Source organism: Chrysochloris asiatica, unplaced genomic scaffold (assembly GCF_000296735.1).
Source record: "Chrysochloris asiatica unplaced genomic scaffold, ChrAsi1.0 scaffold00132, whole genome shotgun sequence".
Lineage (NCBI taxonomy): Eukaryota > Metazoa > Chordata > Mammalia > Afrosoricida > Chrysochloridae > Chrysochloris > Chrysochloris asiatica.
The window spans coordinates 5,888,907-5,906,212 of NW_006408650.1; the positions used below are offsets into that span (position 1 = coordinate 5,888,907).

The 17,306-nt window shown below is 50.3% G+C and overlaps 1 protein-coding gene across 1 annotated transcript in view; it reads left to right on the plus strand.

The window, feature by feature from the left end:
* MXRA7 (matrix-remodelling associated 7) overlaps positions 1 to 14,946 on the plus strand; it is a 34,546-nt gene extending 19,600 nt beyond the window's left edge. The window contains exons 2-4 of the mRNA XM_006869662.1: positions 2,500 to 2,572; positions 7,448 to 7,544; positions 14,832 to 14,946. Of these exons, the coding sequence (XP_006869724.1) occupies positions 2,500 to 2,572; positions 7,448 to 7,544; positions 14,832 to 14,946 (285 nt within the window). The remainder of the gene's footprint in view (positions 1 to 2,499; positions 2,573 to 7,447; positions 7,545 to 14,831) is intronic.
* The last annotated feature ends 2,360 nt before the right edge of the window (positions 14,947 to 17,306 follow it).

A 17,306-nucleotide genomic window follows, 5' to 3' on the forward strand; every position in this document is an offset into this window, starting at 1 on the left:
ACGAGGTGTTGGCCCAGGTGGCATTGAATTGACATGGCAAAGTTTCCTTTGATGTCATGCACCCCCTCACACTGAGTCCTGGCATCCCACACACTGCTGCCCCGTCACTCAGAGGTGGTTGCTTGCTTCCCATGCTCCTTCGCGCACCTCTCCTGGGAGTGGGCTTCAGCGACTGCCTGACACGTGGCATTGCTGGGCTTCCCAACTGGGTAGATTCCCCTGGAATTGGAGTTTTAAAGGGCTTGATTTGTTGTTTTTGATAATTTGTCTTACTTTGTTATTGTTGAGAGAATACGCACAGTGGCGCGGTTTCTACATGGACACTTCCTTGACGTTGCTGACATTCTTGGACTTACGTATCCATCGTCACCTTCCTTTGCTGACTTGTTCCTCCCTTGTGAACATAAACAAACTGCCTCCTAAGTCTCCTTTCTAATCTTTGAGATTGCTGTTGTCAGTTTGATCCCGTAAATAAAGACCACTGTGTTCAGAGTAGACATTCCTTACTAGTGAGGCCAAATGATTCTTTGGTTTGAAGAAGGGATATTTTCAGCTTAAGGTTTACGGATTAGCTCAAACCTTCACCCAAATCACAGTCAAATGTTCAAATGGAAAAAAAAAAAAAAAAAGATCTTATACCAAAAATGTCCCCTGAAGTCTTCTTAAAAACCAATCATTTAGTTTTGTTAAATGCCACCGAGTTGACTCAGATTCATAGCGACCTTGTATAGGGTTTCCAAGGAGTAGCTGGTGAGCTTGAACTGCCGACCTTGTGGTTCAAACCAACTTTGCAGTCCAGCACATAACCCACAGCACCATTAACTAGTAGAAAATGTTTGCTTTGAGCATTATGTTCTTTTAAGAGCTATCTTTATGGAATCAAATTAACAAAAGCAACTGTAAAGGTCGGATAGGAACCTTAGGGGCAGTGACTTTATTCAATTAACATCACTGAATTGCACATGTAAAAATTTCTGGATGTATGCTCTTCTGTGTATATTCTTAACAATGATAAAAATATGTATATATTTTAATAAAAAGACATGGTCTCAGAGCAGTAGTTTCTGGGGTTCATCTAGCCACAGTGGCTCCAGAAAGTCTGGATTCCATGAGAATTTTAAATTCTGCTCTGCATTTCCCCCCCTTTTGATCAGGATTCTTTTTTAGAATCTCTTATAATGTTCAGTAGTGGTACCTGGGCACCATCCAGTTCAAGGCCTTGATTTGGATCTGTTTGATGGGCCATCTTCTCCACAGTTTGGCAGCTCATGCGTATTTGTGTACTTCTGTGGTGCTGTGGTGGGAAAAGATGAGGCTTCCTGCCCCCGGAAAGATTTACAGCCTTGGAAACCCTGTACAGGGTTGCTATGAGTTGGAAACAACTCCACAGCTCATCATAACCATGACAATGTGGTGCTGTGGGATAAACACTGGACTGCTAAGCGCAAGGTCAATAGTTCAAACCCACCAGCTGCTGCAAGGGAGAAAGAGGAGTCTTTCTGCTCCCATAATGATTTGCAGCCTTGGACACTCTATGCAGGGACGCTATGAATTGGAGTCAACTTGACTGCAGTAAGTTCGGTTTGTTTGTTTTTTTTGTTTAGGTCTTAAGCCTAGGTTTCTGAATGGTGTCAACAGTTTGCACGTAACTACTAACCTAAAGGTTGGCAGTTTGAACCACCTAGTGGCGTCCCCATGGAAGAAGGACCTGGTAATCCGTTTCCACCATAACCCCATGGAGAGTTCAGTTCTATTATGGAACACATGGGTTTGCCATGAGTTGTCCAGTGGGTCTGGTGCTTGGGCTTTCTCGTAAGCTTGCAGTGGTTTTCCTCTTTGCCCACTGGGTTTGTAAGTCCCCATTCCTTGGCTGCATGGCCCAGGCCCTTCGACCCCCACACAGCTAGAAAAGGTCCAGCATGACCCTTTTTCCCTCTGACATTCCTGAAGTTGCAGTCACGCCTTCCTTCCATTGAGGCCATCCAGAACATTCCTTACCGCCATCTGTTTATGGCATCTAGGCACGAGAGAGAACAGGGTGAAGGAGGTGGAGTCCGTGTTTGGAAAACAGTCACTGGAATAGTTGAGGAATCAAGAATGAAGTTAGAGGAGGCCAAGATAGACTCAGCTACTGTGAACACAGCGTCTCTGTGATGGGCAGTCTCTGGCTAGGGTCCCCAGTGTCCTGTCAGCTCCTCTCTGGTCTTCTTGTGCCCTTTGTTCCACTCACCACAGCCATGAAGGGGTGGGAGACTCCCTGGTCCTTTCAGGTGCTTTAACGAGGTGTTGGCCCAGGTGGCATTGAATTGACATGGCAAAGTTTCCTTTGATGTCATGCACCCCCTCACACTGAGTCCTGGCATCCCACACACTCAGAGGTGGTTGCTTGCTTCCCATGCTCCTTCGCGCACCTCTCCTGGGAGTGGGCTTCAGCGATGGATTTGTTTTCATTGTGTGCTCAAACCCCTGAGTGAAATTGGGCCTCCCCTTGTCTTGCAGGAGGAGGAGCTGGACCCAGCCGGTGAGAAGAACCTACCCCGAGGAGATGAGCCCGAGGAAGAAGACGAAGTCGGTGAGAGGCGTCTGGTCCCCTGATGTACATCCCTGCCCTCACTAAGGGCTTTTGGGAAGGGAGTGTGGGGAGCATTTAGAGAGGGGCTGAGAGCTGAATGTGCCACAGCCCCCCACCTCCGAGGGTGTCCCAGCAAAGTCCTGCTCGCTGCTGACTTCTGCACTCCATTGTCTGCCTACAGCAGCGCCCATCTCCTTTGCACCGTGGGTCTTGGCTTTTCCACCTGTAAAAGTGAGTTGTCTCCTGCAAGTGAGTTGTCTCCTGCTATCGGGGACCCTCTCGAGAACCGCCGAGATATTATGTCCTGTGGTATTAGCAGCACCCTAGGGTCCTGGCAGTGCTGAGACAAAGGACCACAAACAACACAGTTCTGCCGGCCGAGGCTCTGAGATCAGGGCGTGGTGATTGTGCTCCGAGTCTTCTGGGGACAGCTGGCCAGGCTTGGCGCTCCTTGGTTTGTGGTTATGTGCCGTGGAGTCGGAACCTACTCATAGCGACCCTCTACAGGGTTCCCGAGGCTGTAAATCCTTATGGGATCAGAAAGCCTCATCTTTCTCCCGCAGAACAGCTGGTAGTTTCGAACTGCTGACCTTGCAGTCAGCAGCCCGATTGGTAACCACTACACTACCAGAGCTCCTCGGCTTGTAGGTCACTCCATTGTCTGCCCTCTGTGTCTCTTCTCCTCTTTTATAAGGATGCCACTCAGGTTGGCTTAGGAACCCCCTACTCCAGAATGCTAGCTGATAACATCTTCAAAGACCCCCAAGGTCACGTTCACAAGTTCCAGGGTTAGGACTTCAGCAGATCTTTTTTTTGGGGAGAGAGTCAGGATTTAATCCATCTATCTATAACTACCCCTTGTCACCTTCTGTGTGTTTCATATTTCTCCTGAAGTGTCTTTTTTTTTTTTTTTTTTAATAGTGCCTGGAGTGGCGCTGTAGGATAAGCACTGGACTGCTAACTATGAGGTTGGAGGTTCACACCCACCAGCCGTTCCTAAGAAATCCTATACAGGGTTGCTATGAGTCAGAACCAACTGAATGGCACTTAATGGTATCCTTCCAGGAGTCCAGGTGTGGTGCTGTTGGATAAGCACTGGACTGCTAACCTCAGTGTCAGCAGTTCAAACCCACCAGCCATTCTGCGGGAGGGAAATGAGGCTCTCTGTCCCTGTAAAGATTCAGTCTCAGAAATTCTATGTAGCGTCCCTGTGAGTTGGAAGCGACTTACTGGCAGTGGATTTGGTTTGGTTTTGGTATAATCTCCTCACAAGGTACCCTGGGGGTGCAGCTTACAGTTAAGCATTTGATTGCTGACTGAAAGGTCGGCAGTTTGAACCTACCAACCACTCCGCTGGCAAAAGACATGACAATCTACCGACAATCTACCTCAGTAAAGATGACAGCTCTGTCCTCTAGGATTGCTAGGAGTTAGAGTCAACTCAGCAGCAATGGGTTTGGGCCTTTTTCTGGTTTAATGTCCTCATGAAACCTCTAAATGAAGGTCTCCAAGAGGAAACGCCACATTGCTGAGTAGCTCAGCTGACTAATGGGATCTGCCCTAGTCGTTGGGTTCCTGGAGGCTCCCAAGAGGAAAATAAGAAAGCTGATCAAGGGAGCGTCATCCAGAGGAAGCATGTTTGTCACGACAGAGACGGAGCAGGACACATCACAGGGCTTTAGCTGCATCTCCCACGTTGCATTCCTGAAAAATCAAAGAAACTAAAGGGCATCCAGCAAGATGCCAACATTTGTGACATCTATGTAGGAGGTGCCTGTGTGTGTGTGTGTGTGTGTGTGTGTGTGTGTGAAATATTCCATCGTTGTAAACGAGCTCGATTGTACTGCAACTTCAAGTCCTGCTGCTGACAGGAGGAAAGAGGGGACACAGGGCTGGGGGGCACAGCTCCCCCATGAGGCTGAAGTAGGGAGGCTTCCATCCATATAGAAGCTGGAGGACAGGCGGTGGGTTGATGAGGTACGACTCAGCCTTTACCAGGGAGGGCCCACATTTTCCCAGGTCATCCTGGTTCCCCCAGATCATCCAGGATTTGGGAAGCACAGTTTGTTACCCTGGGGTCTGTCCCTGCCTCGTGGGTCCTGTTAGTGACTTGGAGACTTAGAGGGAGGTTAAGGTGGCTGGGGTCCCTGAGTTAGGACAAGGGGAGGGTCTCTGCAGGTGACAGCAGTTATCAACTAACCTCCCTATCTGAGCTGTGGCCCCTGGACAGCCCTAGCTCCAGCCACCTCCTTCCCAGGCTGATGAGGCAGAGGGAGGAAGGGCCATGGCCCCAGCTGCCAGAAGAGACCCCAGGACTAAAAGCAGGTCATCCTAGAGCTGACTTCCCTGAGGGGCTACATGGATTCCTAGCCATCGGAGGAGGAAGCCCCACCCCCATCTCCAACCCTGAGGGGCTGTCACCTGGAACCCTTGTGGTCTTAGCAGGATTGGCTATGTTTATGCCCCTGGGAGACTGAGTTTGATTGAGACTTTACAGGGCTTGCACTATAGCTGGCATTATAAAACACAACCACATCTCCGGTCTGCTCCAGAGACGGTAGCCTAGAGTGGTGCCAAGCTGGCGGATTTTGGATGTTTTTATTTTGTCTGAAACACAGCCACACGCTATTCCGTGGAGATGAGGTGTTTTTCTGCACTGGTAGCTTTTCTGAGAAGGCTGCTGGCTCCGTGTAATTCAGACAGCAGGGCCCCCAGCTCCTCCAGGGAGCAGGCGGCAGCTCTTGAGTATTCAGAATCCATCCCGAGTCCTTCATGCATCCTGTCCAGACACTGTCCTGGGAGGAACTCCTGGATCCACGACCTGGAATGTTTAGTTCACACGCTGGGAAGGTCAGGGAGGGGTGACCTATTCCTGCTCCAGGCCCCCAGATTCCCATCTTGGGGTGATGGAAGCCCCTCACCCACCCCACATATCCTCTCTCTGTGGCAGTATCCTCTGTCCCCTGGCTCCCCCATCCTAATCCCACTGCCCCTCAGCTGGTCCTCAGAACCGGGGACAGGCTCCCCTGGCCCTCTGCTTGGATCGGACTCCCCAGACACCACAGCCTCACCTCCTGTAACACATCCCCTCTCCCCCACACACTCCATTTTAGCATTGGCGCAGTCCCTCCCACCCTCCTCTCATCTCTGCCTCCTTCTTCTGACCAGCTGGCAGGCTGCACATTGTCACGGCTGTTTCTTTTCTTTCCTGCTGCAGCCCCAGCAAGAAGCCCTGGTCGGCGCTGTGGGCTAAGCATTGGCCTGCTAGCCACAAGATCAGAGGTTCAAACCCACCAGGACTCCCTATAAAGATGATAGCCTTGGAAACCATATGGGGCAGTTCTACTCTGGTCAGTAGGGTCTGATGTATTGTTTTACATAGGTGCTGTCTGGGGAGTGGCTCAGGGAGATGATCTGTAGAAGAGCATGGGGCCGGGAAGCAAATTTCAATGAACCGGAAACAAAACGCCCATCATACATTGTTTGAGTCCAGAATTTACAGCCAGATTCCGCTGAGGTCCTGGTCTGACGGCTCCTGAAGGCACCTGGAGGTGTTTCAGATCTGATACTGGTGTTGGGGGAGAGCCAGACGCTTCTGAAACAGCATCCTTCCCCCATCCCAGGGGAGGCAGGGGAGGGGTTTGCTCATCTCTCCTGTGGCTGACTGGGTTCTTTATATACATGAATGGAAATCTAGTGAGATGAACCAGGCAGACGCCAGTGAGGGCATTTTGCTTTTGTGGTGAAGAGTTCTCTCCAGCAGCTTACATCAGAGGAATTTTTAGGGTCGTTCTCTTCGTCCCTTGTCCCCTGAGCTCCGATCCTCTCTCCCTGCTCTGCTCCCAGTCCAAGCCTCCAGTCCCTGTCACGTTCTTGCCTTCCTGTCCCAGCCCCAGTGTGACCCCCACTCCCCACTCTGTGTGTTGGAGGCAGCAGCTGGCTGGCTTAGGGACTGGAGGATCCAGTGGGCCTCTTCAACAATGCCAGCCGGATTTGGTAACTGACTTCAAACACACCAAAAACACCCACATGACTCTCTCCCCACTGTGGTCTGGGTTGATGTTTTTTTTTTTTTATCCTCTGTCTCTAAATTCAAATAACCGTATGTGTGTGTGAGAGTGATGCAGTCCTGGTGGTGCAGCATGGGGCTGCTAACCTCAAGATCAGCAGTTCAAATCCACCAGCCACTATGAAAGGTGATGCTGTTGTTTTAAATCCTATAAAGATTTACCGCCTCAGAAGCCCTTTGGAGCAGTTCTGCTAGGATCACTGTGAGTCGGAATGGCCTCAATGGCAGTGTGTGTGTGTGTGTGTGTGTGTGTGTGTGTGTGTGTGTGCTGAGCGGAAGGACTGAGGGCTGGCTGGCTAACATTACAACGTGTGGCATCTGACCAGCAAGGTTTGGGATTTCTGGACTGACCAACCATTTAGGAGGTGGAGGGGCTCAGCAGCTTGCTGTTTCATGCTGGCAGGCGTCCACTGGACCTGGGACCCAGGGGAGTGGACAGCCAGCGCTGGGCTCCAGAGATAAGCCTTCCATGCGCCTGTCTGGCGGCTGCTGTTGAATTAGCGTGGACGGATGGTATGCCAAGATGGTGTGCCTCAGTCCTGAGGTCCCAACTGCCGCTTTTGGGTCGGGGAGCCTCATTCAGTGAAGGTTGCTGTCAGGTGCAGCAATGAAGTGGGAAGAAAATGCCGCTCGGAGGCCTGACACGTGGGTGGGGACCGATTTGCCCCTCTTTGAAGTGGGTGGGGACTCTCTGATCTACTAGATGTTTTTTTTGCAATGTACCCAGGGGAAGTGGACTCCATGTTGGTGGGGGAGCCCTGAAGCCACACCTGTCCTTTGCTCTCACCTGGCCTTTCTCTCTGCAGGTGAGGGGACCTTTTCCTTCAAATACAGCCCTGGGAAGCTGCGGGGGAACCAGTACAAGCAGATGATGACCAAGGAGGAGCTGGAGGAGGAGCAAAGGTATGCGCACCAGTGTGTCCTCCGTGTGGACCCCCGTGGACTCTCTTATCCCTTAATTTAGAAGACCATACAGGGGCACAGTCCTCTGGTTAGGTTTGGGGGTTCCTTCCTATCCTCTCATCTCCAGCTAAAGGTGGCCCTGTGGACTAGACGCTAGGCTGCTAACCAAAAGGTTGGCTGTTCAAACCCACCAGCTGCTCCCAGGGGGAAAGATGAGGCTATCTGCTCCCGTCAAGATCTATAGTCTTTGAAACGCCACGTAGTGTCGCTATGAATCAAAATTGACTTGATGGCAGTGCTATTTCGGTTTAATTTTCAGCCAGGGGGTCCTAGTGGCACAGTGTGTTAAACAATGAGCTGTTAACCAAAAGCTAATGGTTGAGGGGGAGGGAAAGATCAGTGGTTCGAGCCTGCCAGACACTCTTTGAGAGAACAACGGGCAATGTGCTTCTGTAAAGATGATACCCTTGGAACCCCTGGGGGGCAGTTCTTTCTTTGTCCTACAGCCTAGCACACAATGAGTGGGAACCAACGCCACCACACACATTAACAACCATCTTTAGCCAAACCCAGTGTCCCTGGGTTCCTTCGGAGCCCCCGTGTGGAGAGGAGACAGGAGCAGAAGAGACAGAGAGCCCTTAGGGGGGTTCACCCCACCCTCATGGCTGCCCCTCACCCTCCCCCATCAAAAGAAAAAAACCAACAACAGAAAATTGCCTTGCCAGGGAAAAGCCTGGGGCAGACTCAGCTGCTCACTTACACAGAGTCCTTGACAAAACCAATTTATCAGCCTGGACAAAGCAGGATTCTCTGCGCTCATCCGGCCGGCAGCTCCCCGCCCAGCACCCGCCTGTAATTTGGATCGGTTCTGCTCTGTGAGGCTCAGAAGGCCACCGACGCTGTGCATTGCCTTGCTTTTAGAATTTGTCCCCCGCCTCCCTAGAACCCCCCTCTGCCCCCAGCTCCCTGAGGACTTCCCACAGCATTTTCTCTTAACTGTGTCCTGCCAGGGGCGCGGGAGAACATTCTAGAAGCCAGGCTGCAGGAGAGAGTGGGTGCACAGGGGCTTGCATGACCACTCTGATAACACAGAGTCTAAAGGAGCCCTGGGGTGGCGCTGTGGGTTAATGCGCCAGACTGCAAAGCCGTTTGAACTGCAAGATCGGCGGTTCAAGCTCACCAGTTGCTCCTTGGAAACCCTATACAGGGTCGTTATGGGTCGGAATCTACTTGACGGCACTTCACAACAACAACAACAAAGGGGCGCTGGAGGGGCTTGCTGTGAACTAGCAGCATGTTAGAGTCTGGAAGCTGAGGAAGAAGGTTTATTATTTCAGAACGTAGAACTCATGACACTTTCAGTACTTTGTTTACCAGGCTACCAGTATCTCTCAGAAGTTAGAAATCTGCCCCTGAGAATCCATTTCCCCCTTCCAAGGAGCCCTGGTGGCGCTGTGGGTTAGGTAGTAGGCGGTTCAAACCCACCAGCAGCTCTAAGGGAGAAAACAACTCGAGTGGGTTTGGGTGTTGTCATGGACTCCTTCAAGCCCCACCCCACCCCGGACCACCACCAGGGAAGCCCTCCATGGGGCTGGAGAAAAACCATAGGGGAAGATGCACGCCACTGTGCGCCCCTATCCCCCCACTCCCACCCAGCAACAGGTCCTAATGATGCTGTCTCTTGGTGTGACCCAGTTCAATGCCTTTATGTTGCAGGATTGAGCTGACCTCTGACCTCACTTCCTTGTAGCGAGTTCCTTAGGGTCCTGAGCCACAAAAATCCTTGCAAATCCTTTTGGTAAGGAGATTGGTTTCTTAGACTAGCTTCCGTCATACTGCGCTAATGTGTTCCCAACACAGCTGACGCGATCTAAACTTCCCTTCCCTCATCCCCTCCATAACCAATTAATACCCGTGCCCCACCTGAGCTCCGGCTCAGCTCATTCTTCTCCATGGCCAGGACCCCTGCAGAACAGGCGGGGTCAACTCTGGGGCGCTACTGCCCCCTTGTGAAGCTCCGGGAGAAGTGCAGTTCTGAGACCTCAAGGGGGCGCTGTCACCCTGCAGTGCTCTCATGCTTTATTTAGTTTACTAAGCGGTACAGGCTGAGCCCCTGAATTGTGGCATGGGCAGGTTTTTGTGAGAGTGAGGGCTCACAAAGTAAGGCCCGAGGGCCAAATCTGGCCCCCTTCCTTTATCTGTAAATACAGTGTTCAGTTCCCCCCACCCACCCCCATTGCCCGTGGCTGTTTGCCTTACAACGATTTAGTTAAGATGGAGACCCTGTGGCCTTCAACACCTAAAAGATTTGCTGTCTGGCCCTTACTGGGAAGGTTTACAGCCCCTGGATTAGCTCTCCCATGGGATCCCCATAGACCTTGGTCTGTTCTGTGCGTCTGGAGGGAACTAGCCAGAGGAAAGACTGATTGGTGGGCTGGAGCCAGGCTGGGGCTGGGGTCAGACTCCACTGTCACCCCGTGTTCAGCGCTTGGAAAAAGGGATGGGGGAAATCCCTCCTGTTATATTCAGAGATGGCAGAGTCTCTGTCGCCCCGAGTGGCCTTTTCCAGCTGGGCTGCCCCAAGGTCTCTAAGTTTATACTTTTCAAATCTGTTGGACTCAGGCTGTTGGACCATCACTAGTGACCCTGGGTTCAGAAGGGGGACCAGGTGGACTTTCGCTCCCTGGAGCATGGTCCTCACTGCGTAGTAGCAGAAGTTCCTGACCATTGCCATTCCTGCCCACCCAGCATGTTCCATGTGGCTCTCAGACATGTGTCCTTGCCTGTGACTTGCTTGCTCCCTCCTGCCCTGCATGTGGTCATCCCAGTGTGGGGGCCGCCTTTTGTCCCTCGCATGGTGGGGCTTGGGGTTGTAGAGGCTGCTAAGTTCGGCTTTGGCTTTTCCTCTACAGCACGATAGTTCCCAAAGGGATGGGAATGCTGACGGGTGTTAAGGAGCCACCCTATGACCGTAGGTGTGAAATGTCACCTGTAGGTTATTGTCAAACCAAACCACCAAATGCACAGATCAGGAGAGGGCTACCCTCTCTTTCCCCTGACCAAACTCTGGTGGCTCCTCTGGTCCTTGGATGTACCCCACCAGTCATGTTGTGCATGAGTTAACAAGTAAATCTGGCAAGTCCCCCACCCCAACTCAAATCAGCTGGCCAGCATCAATATCGAGTGGCTCCGTCTCCCTTCAGCTTAGTCAGTGCATTGGGTTCTAGAATACTTCCCCAATTTCCCAGAAGCCTCCTTTCACACATTTTCAGACCATAGAGGTTACAAAGCAGGAGTGAAAGTATAAGAGCCCACGCTGAGGCCCCACGCTACTTCTCTCATGTGTTTCACTGGGCATTTTCATCCTCAGAACTGCTTCTTTGCCTGAGGGGCTGAAGTGGTAGGGTTTGCAAACCCAAAGGTTCTGCTTAAGAAAGTCTTGGTTAAGACCACCTCCTTCCCGGGCAGCCCCTCCTTGGCACGCACAGCTTCACTGGCATCAGCAGTGACTTCGTGGAGTATCTGGGTATCCAGCTGCCCAAAGTGGTGGGGATGAGTGGATACAGGCCCTCTCTCCCTCCCCAGCTAGTAAGGCTGGCAAGGTTCGGCTGGAGGGATAAAAAACACAACTGTGTGTTTGTCCCATCCTCTCCTTGTATGCCATTAGTCCCTCTCACCTTCTGGTCCAGAGGAAAACGGAACCCAGACTGTAGGCCAGGCTGGCATTGATGAGACAGGGACCCAGAACCCCAACACCCATTGTGAAGGGACTGTCCAGACTTCCTGGAAATGACCACGACGCCAGTAGACATAATTTTATTTAGTATAACTGTGTGTCTCTGGTGGGAAGGGTTAAGTGGAGCGACAGGTTGGAGAGCTAGCCAAGCAGGCTGTATTGAGTTTCTAGCGCTGGCAAGAAATGCACGTTGACTCAGACACTCCAGAAGAGGGCGCCAAAGGACAGCGGCTCCACGCTCTCCTTGCTCACTGTATTCCTTTATAAAAGGTAAACGCCCTCCCGCTGGCCTCATTCACGAAGCACGCATCTCAGGGTGCCAGTATCCACATCTCCAACGACAGGGCCATAGATCAGAGACATCCAGGAAAAGAACTGCCTTAGCTACATTAAACAGAGTCCGGGCTGGTGGGCTATTGGGGGTCCGTGCAGGGTCAGGAGGAGCTTGCTAGCACTGAACAGCTTTGTGGAGCAGACTATCTTGCTGCAAGAGAGGAGAAGCAAAGTCCTGTGTGTAGAAACCCACATCTGGTGTGATTCCTGCAATTCCAAACATCCTCCTTCCTCCCAGCCCCTCCTTTCTTCCCTTCCTTGGTACTTGAAAGATGGAATGAGTGCAATAAGTTATCTTTTTCTCCTATTTCTCGTTACAGAACTGAAGAATAATGAAGTTTTCCCTAGCTTCCTCTAAAGCCTGTTTTTGTTTTGTTTTTGGGCATCTTAAAAGCTTGATTGAGAGAGAAAGCCGAAGCCCCACAGAGGAGTCCAGGCAGGCTCCAGGGTGCATCTTGCCTCTGTTGATCTGCTGAGATGGAGACCCTCCATTAGGAATCTCCCCTAGGCCAGCAGGACCAGAATGCTTTTAGCCCTTAGAGCTGAACATCTTGGAGATGTTCACCCCTGTGTACATGGATCCCTTTGCTAAGATGAAAGGTTTTAAGAGTTTTATCTCGGACTCTGGACTTAGATTTTTTTCCTCTCTTTTACCGTTTACTGTATTTTTCCACATACAACATGGATAGAGTTCATAGGAAGCTAACATGTGAGGGAGTTGCATGGTTTGCAAAAAACAGACAATCTGTTCATTATTTACATAAAAACCCAGTAATTTTGCTCTCCACACACCTTCCACGTCTTAAACCAGTTGCCATCCAGTTGGTTTTGACTCACAACGATCCCATGAGTGTCAGAATAGAACTGCGCTCCATAGGGCTTCCAATGACTGATTTGTCAGTGGATCGCCAGACCTTTCTTCTGAGGTGTCTCCCCGTGGACCGGAACCTCCAATCTGTTGGTGAACAGCCAAGCAAGTTCACTGTTTGTACCCCCAGCGACTTCCTTCCCACCTTGGATATCACCACATTCAGCAATGTTGTTGTTAAGTGCCATCTGAGTCAGGACTCAGCTATGTAGACTTTAACAAATACCATTTCATTCTAGTCTGTCCCCCCATGGCTTCCTTAGACAGTCAAATGAGGTAGGGCTAGGCCTGGGCTCTCTGACTCAGTGGGGATCGTCACTCCCTCCTCACCCCCCCCCAGTTTTCTGGTTCCACTTGTCTCCTCTCTGGCTGACTCAGTTATCAGAGTGAGAGATCCATTTTGATCCCTGAGAAGCAAAGAGCAGGGCCAGGGGCTGACGTGAGCCAGTGCCCTATTTTTCCCTTAGAGGGGGTTTGCAGCCGGCCCTCTTGTGGCTCCAGGATCTTTCCATCAGTGTTCTCACCAGCTCGGCTGAATCTCTATCTTCACTCTGGTAAAAGCAATAAGATTGTTCACTTCAAATCATGTCCTTGAATCTGCTTTTCCCCAGAGGTTTCATAGATGCAGTAGAACTTTACCAGAAAGTCAGCACCAGATTAGATTCTGGACTTTTGTATTTGACACTATTTATACCAAACTAATTTGTAGTTTTTCGATTCATTGATAAGCAATATGTCTAGAGAGACTTTTTTTGGTACATCAACCCCTAGGGTGTGTGGCATTCTCAGTGACCCTCTCTGGGCCTCATAGCTTGGCTTAGAGTCAGGGGCTTGGGGCAGAGCAACCACACAACGAACGCCTTCGACACAGAGTCACATGACAAATGATAGAAGATGTACTCTTGTGACCACACATGTCTCCAAACAACAGTAGCAATATCCGTGCCCAGGGTGGGGTCTGACTCCACTAGGGAGGGTCACTTGGGCTTGTCACAGGTCCTGATGGCGGGAGTCTGTGTATTCTGCCTTTGTCCAGTTCCAATAAACTTTGAGTAGATGGTCTTGGTTACTGTGTGTTTCTTCAGTTCTGTTTTGTATGTTTCTTAAATCTTGTTTGAATCCATTAAAATGTGAGCTCTCGGCCTCATTGTCTGTCTCTCTCCCCAGTGAAGGATGAAGTCATGTGCCCATTCTTAAAAATACTCAACTGCCACAGCCAGTTTAAAAAGCCTGAAATTGTGTGTGTTTGCTGAGAGACAACACAGCTGGGTCGTGGTTCCATCCAAGGAGCTCACAGCACACCCTTTACTTCCCAGCACCTCACCCCTGGGGGGCAGCGTCCTATGCACTTGTCACAGACTCCCTCTTCTGTCAAAAGAAAGACTCCCAGCGTGACAGAGGGTCTGGGAATTGAGACTGAGTGTTTCAACTTCTAGATGCTGCTCGGTTTGTAGAAGGAATATGTTGGACGGTGGAAGGGAGGCAGACTTTGAGACCTGTGTTTGGGATATTGGCTTGGAAGCTGCAGCAAAATCCTGGGCTCTGGTGACCTGGAGGGACAATAGCAGGGTCTGGCTGAGGAGGGGGCTGAGAGGTTTGTCCCTATGGCTCAGTGCTCTTCTGCTTAGCAAGGATGGGCTGCCTCTGAGCGGGACAAACAAGAACCACACTGTTCCTTGGTTTGTGTTGTAGAATTTCACTCCACCCTTCAATGCCCATACTCAGGAGGCTTGTCCTGTTAGCTGTGGGTGAGCCTCAAAGATAAAAGAGAACTTTGCACCCAGTCACAGCCCATGTATGGGGAAAAGACTAAGATCAGCCTTCAGCTGGTGAGAAGGAACAAAAAGGGGAAGACACTCTTTCTTGAACAAACCCCACCCACAAGCTGGGTCTCCCCTATGACCAAGCACCCTAGTGTACTGTATACATCCAAGCTCCCCCTCTTTCCCAGCCAGTAGTGCCTCTTTTGCATTTTAAACAAAGCTGTTTGGGAACCTCTCTTCTTTCTCATGGCCTCACTCTGTGATGGGAATTACCAGGAAATGGAAGCTCAGAGAAAACTAAATGAGACTTTGGGGCCCCCAAACCTCCAGGGGAAATTGAGACCTAGAACTTTAGTTTTGAGAGCCCTCGACAGAGATGTATGACACCAATTTCTATGTTTCCCGTGGACTTTGTTTCATTTTATTCTTTTTCTTTGTTGTTGCTTTATTTTCGTGTTGTTGTATTTTAATCAGAAATGCAGACGCAGCTGTAAGGAGAGGGGAGGGCTGTGACTCCACGGTGCCCACCATGTCTCTGCGCAGTGGTCAGGAGCGCCATCTTCCTCTTTGTCCCTTCTTCTTGACAGAGTTCAGAGAGAGCAGCTGGATGCTATCTTCAAGCTCATGAAGGACAACAAGGAGACGTTCGGCGAGATGTCTGACGGGGATATGCAGGAGCAGCTGAGACTCTATGACATGTAGGCCCATCACTGCGCTCCACGCCACCAAAGCCACTGCCCAGCGAGACACCCACGACCTCTGACCTCTAGCTGTGCCTCTGCCTTGGCCCTCGGCCCGGTTGTTAGTTCCAGACTTTTGTAGGCTTACTTGTATTTTATATATACATTGTATACATAGAGGTGTATTATATACAAGCTTGTCCTAGTTGGTTTTGTAGGGATTGGGATTGTTTTATTTGACGGGGAAGGTGTGTGTTCCAGGTTTTGCAGCATGATAAAGCCGCAGACTCCCTCTGCCTTAAGAGGGAAGTTTCTGGAAATTTCTGTGATTGTCAGGAAGCAAGTGGTTGAAGAGAATTCTTTTAGGAGCAAGTTTAATTCAAAGATTCACCGTCCGCCCTAGTATCAGACTTGGATTCCTTTCAGGGTTTCAGCCATTTAAAGCCCGAGACGTACTTAAGTAATAGTCCGCTTTGAGTGCTTTATAATGCAAGCAGAAGAAAGAAGCAGGCTAGATATTGTAGCCAGGAAACATGGAGGACATACAGGCCTTCTTGTTGGGTGCTGTCAAGTTGGTTTTCCACTCATAGTGACCCCACATGCAGAGCAAAACTGTCCCCAGAGGCTGTCACCTTTATAGGTGACATTGCCAGGTCTTTCTCCCTTGGATTGGCTGGTGGGTTTGAACCGACAGCTTATCTGCAGCTGCACCTTTAGCTACTTTACCACCAGGGCTCCTTTGAGTAGGCTTTGTTGCTGTTGTTAAGTGCCGTCAAGTCAATTCTGACTCATGGCGACCCTATAGGGTGTTTCCAAGGAGCGGCTGGTGGGTTTGAACTGTTGACCCTGTGGTTAGCAGTCCAGTGCTGATCCTACAGCCCTACACCTTCGCAAGTGTCAAAGCCCTTTATGGAGGATAGACCATGGCGAGGGACTTGTCAGTTGGCATTCAGTAAAATGCACCTGGGGCACCCTTGGGGCTCAGTACGAGTCTGTGTAAGGGGCTCTGGTGGTGCAGTGGTTAAGCGCTCAGCTGCTAACTGAAAGGTCAGTGGTTTGAACTCGCCAGTTGCTCCATCTAGGGCAGTCTAGTCTCCTCTATGGGGTCTCTCTGAGTCCTAATCGGGACTGACCATACATGTTTCTGACCACCCCACTGGCAGGAACCCCACAATTCTCGAGCAAACTGAATCGGCAGGGGTCTGCTATAGGAAGAACCGGTGAAGGAGTCTTGTACGTGTTTTTATTTGCTGAAAGAAAACTAAAGGAACACTGAATTCAAGATAGGAGCGGTGCTTAAACCCCGCAAGTTTATCGTCAGAGGGCACATGCGCAGTTAATGTCTTTCCATCGTTTCCTGTTGGAGAGTTCTCCTGACCCCTCTCCTCCTCTGTGATTAGAATGTTTTCTGGCTGAAAACTCACACAGTACTTTACACTCTGTGCTGTTATATCCAAATGTCAGTGCTTTTGTATTGTGATCACTGTTGTCATGATTTTTTCTTTTCTTAAATGATTTGTGTGGGTTTTTTTTAGTCAGTGCTTCTTTTATGATTTGACAGTTGATTCCATTCCCCAAGTGTCATCAAAACCACCAAATCCAGCCCCTTGCCATCAACTTGGTTCTGCCTCATAGCCAGCCCTGGTAGCACAGTGGTGGAAGCGCATGCCTGGTGACCAAAAGGTCAGCAGTTTGAGTTCACCAGCTGCTCCGAGGGAGAAAGATGACACCGTCGTCTTCCGTAAACATTGTTGTTGTCAGGTGCCATCGAGTCAGTTCTGACTTATAGTGACCCTACACACAACAGAACAAAACACTGCCCGGTCCTGCGCTAACCTCACAATTGTTACGCTTGAGCCCATTGCTGCTGCCACTGTGCCAATCCATCTTGTTGGGGTCTTGCTCTTCTTGGATGACCCTCCGTTTTACCAAGCATGACGTCCTTCCTTCTCTAGGGATTGGTCCCTCCTGATAATATGCCTGAAGTATGAGAGACAAAGGCTGGCCATCCTGGCTTCTAAGGAGCACTCTGGCTGGATTGTTGCCTTGGAAACCGTAGGGAGCAGCTGTATTCTGCCCCATTAGGTCCTTTGAGTCGGGGACTTCCTTACACTGTCTTATCTGCCTGTCCCCAGAATACACATTAGAAGGCGGGACCAGGGCTGTGGCTTACTTCTATTTCCCCTCCCTGCTTTATTCCCTTATCTGTTCCTCTGTACTTTGGTCCTTGTTTCCTAGTATACCAAACAGAAATGATCCATATGTGCTTGGTTCAGTTCTCACAGTTGTTGAGTGCCGTCGAGTCAGTTCCGACCCATAGGGACCCTGTACAGGGTTTCGAGGCTGTAAATCTTTACGGGAGCAGAAAGCCTCATCTTTCTC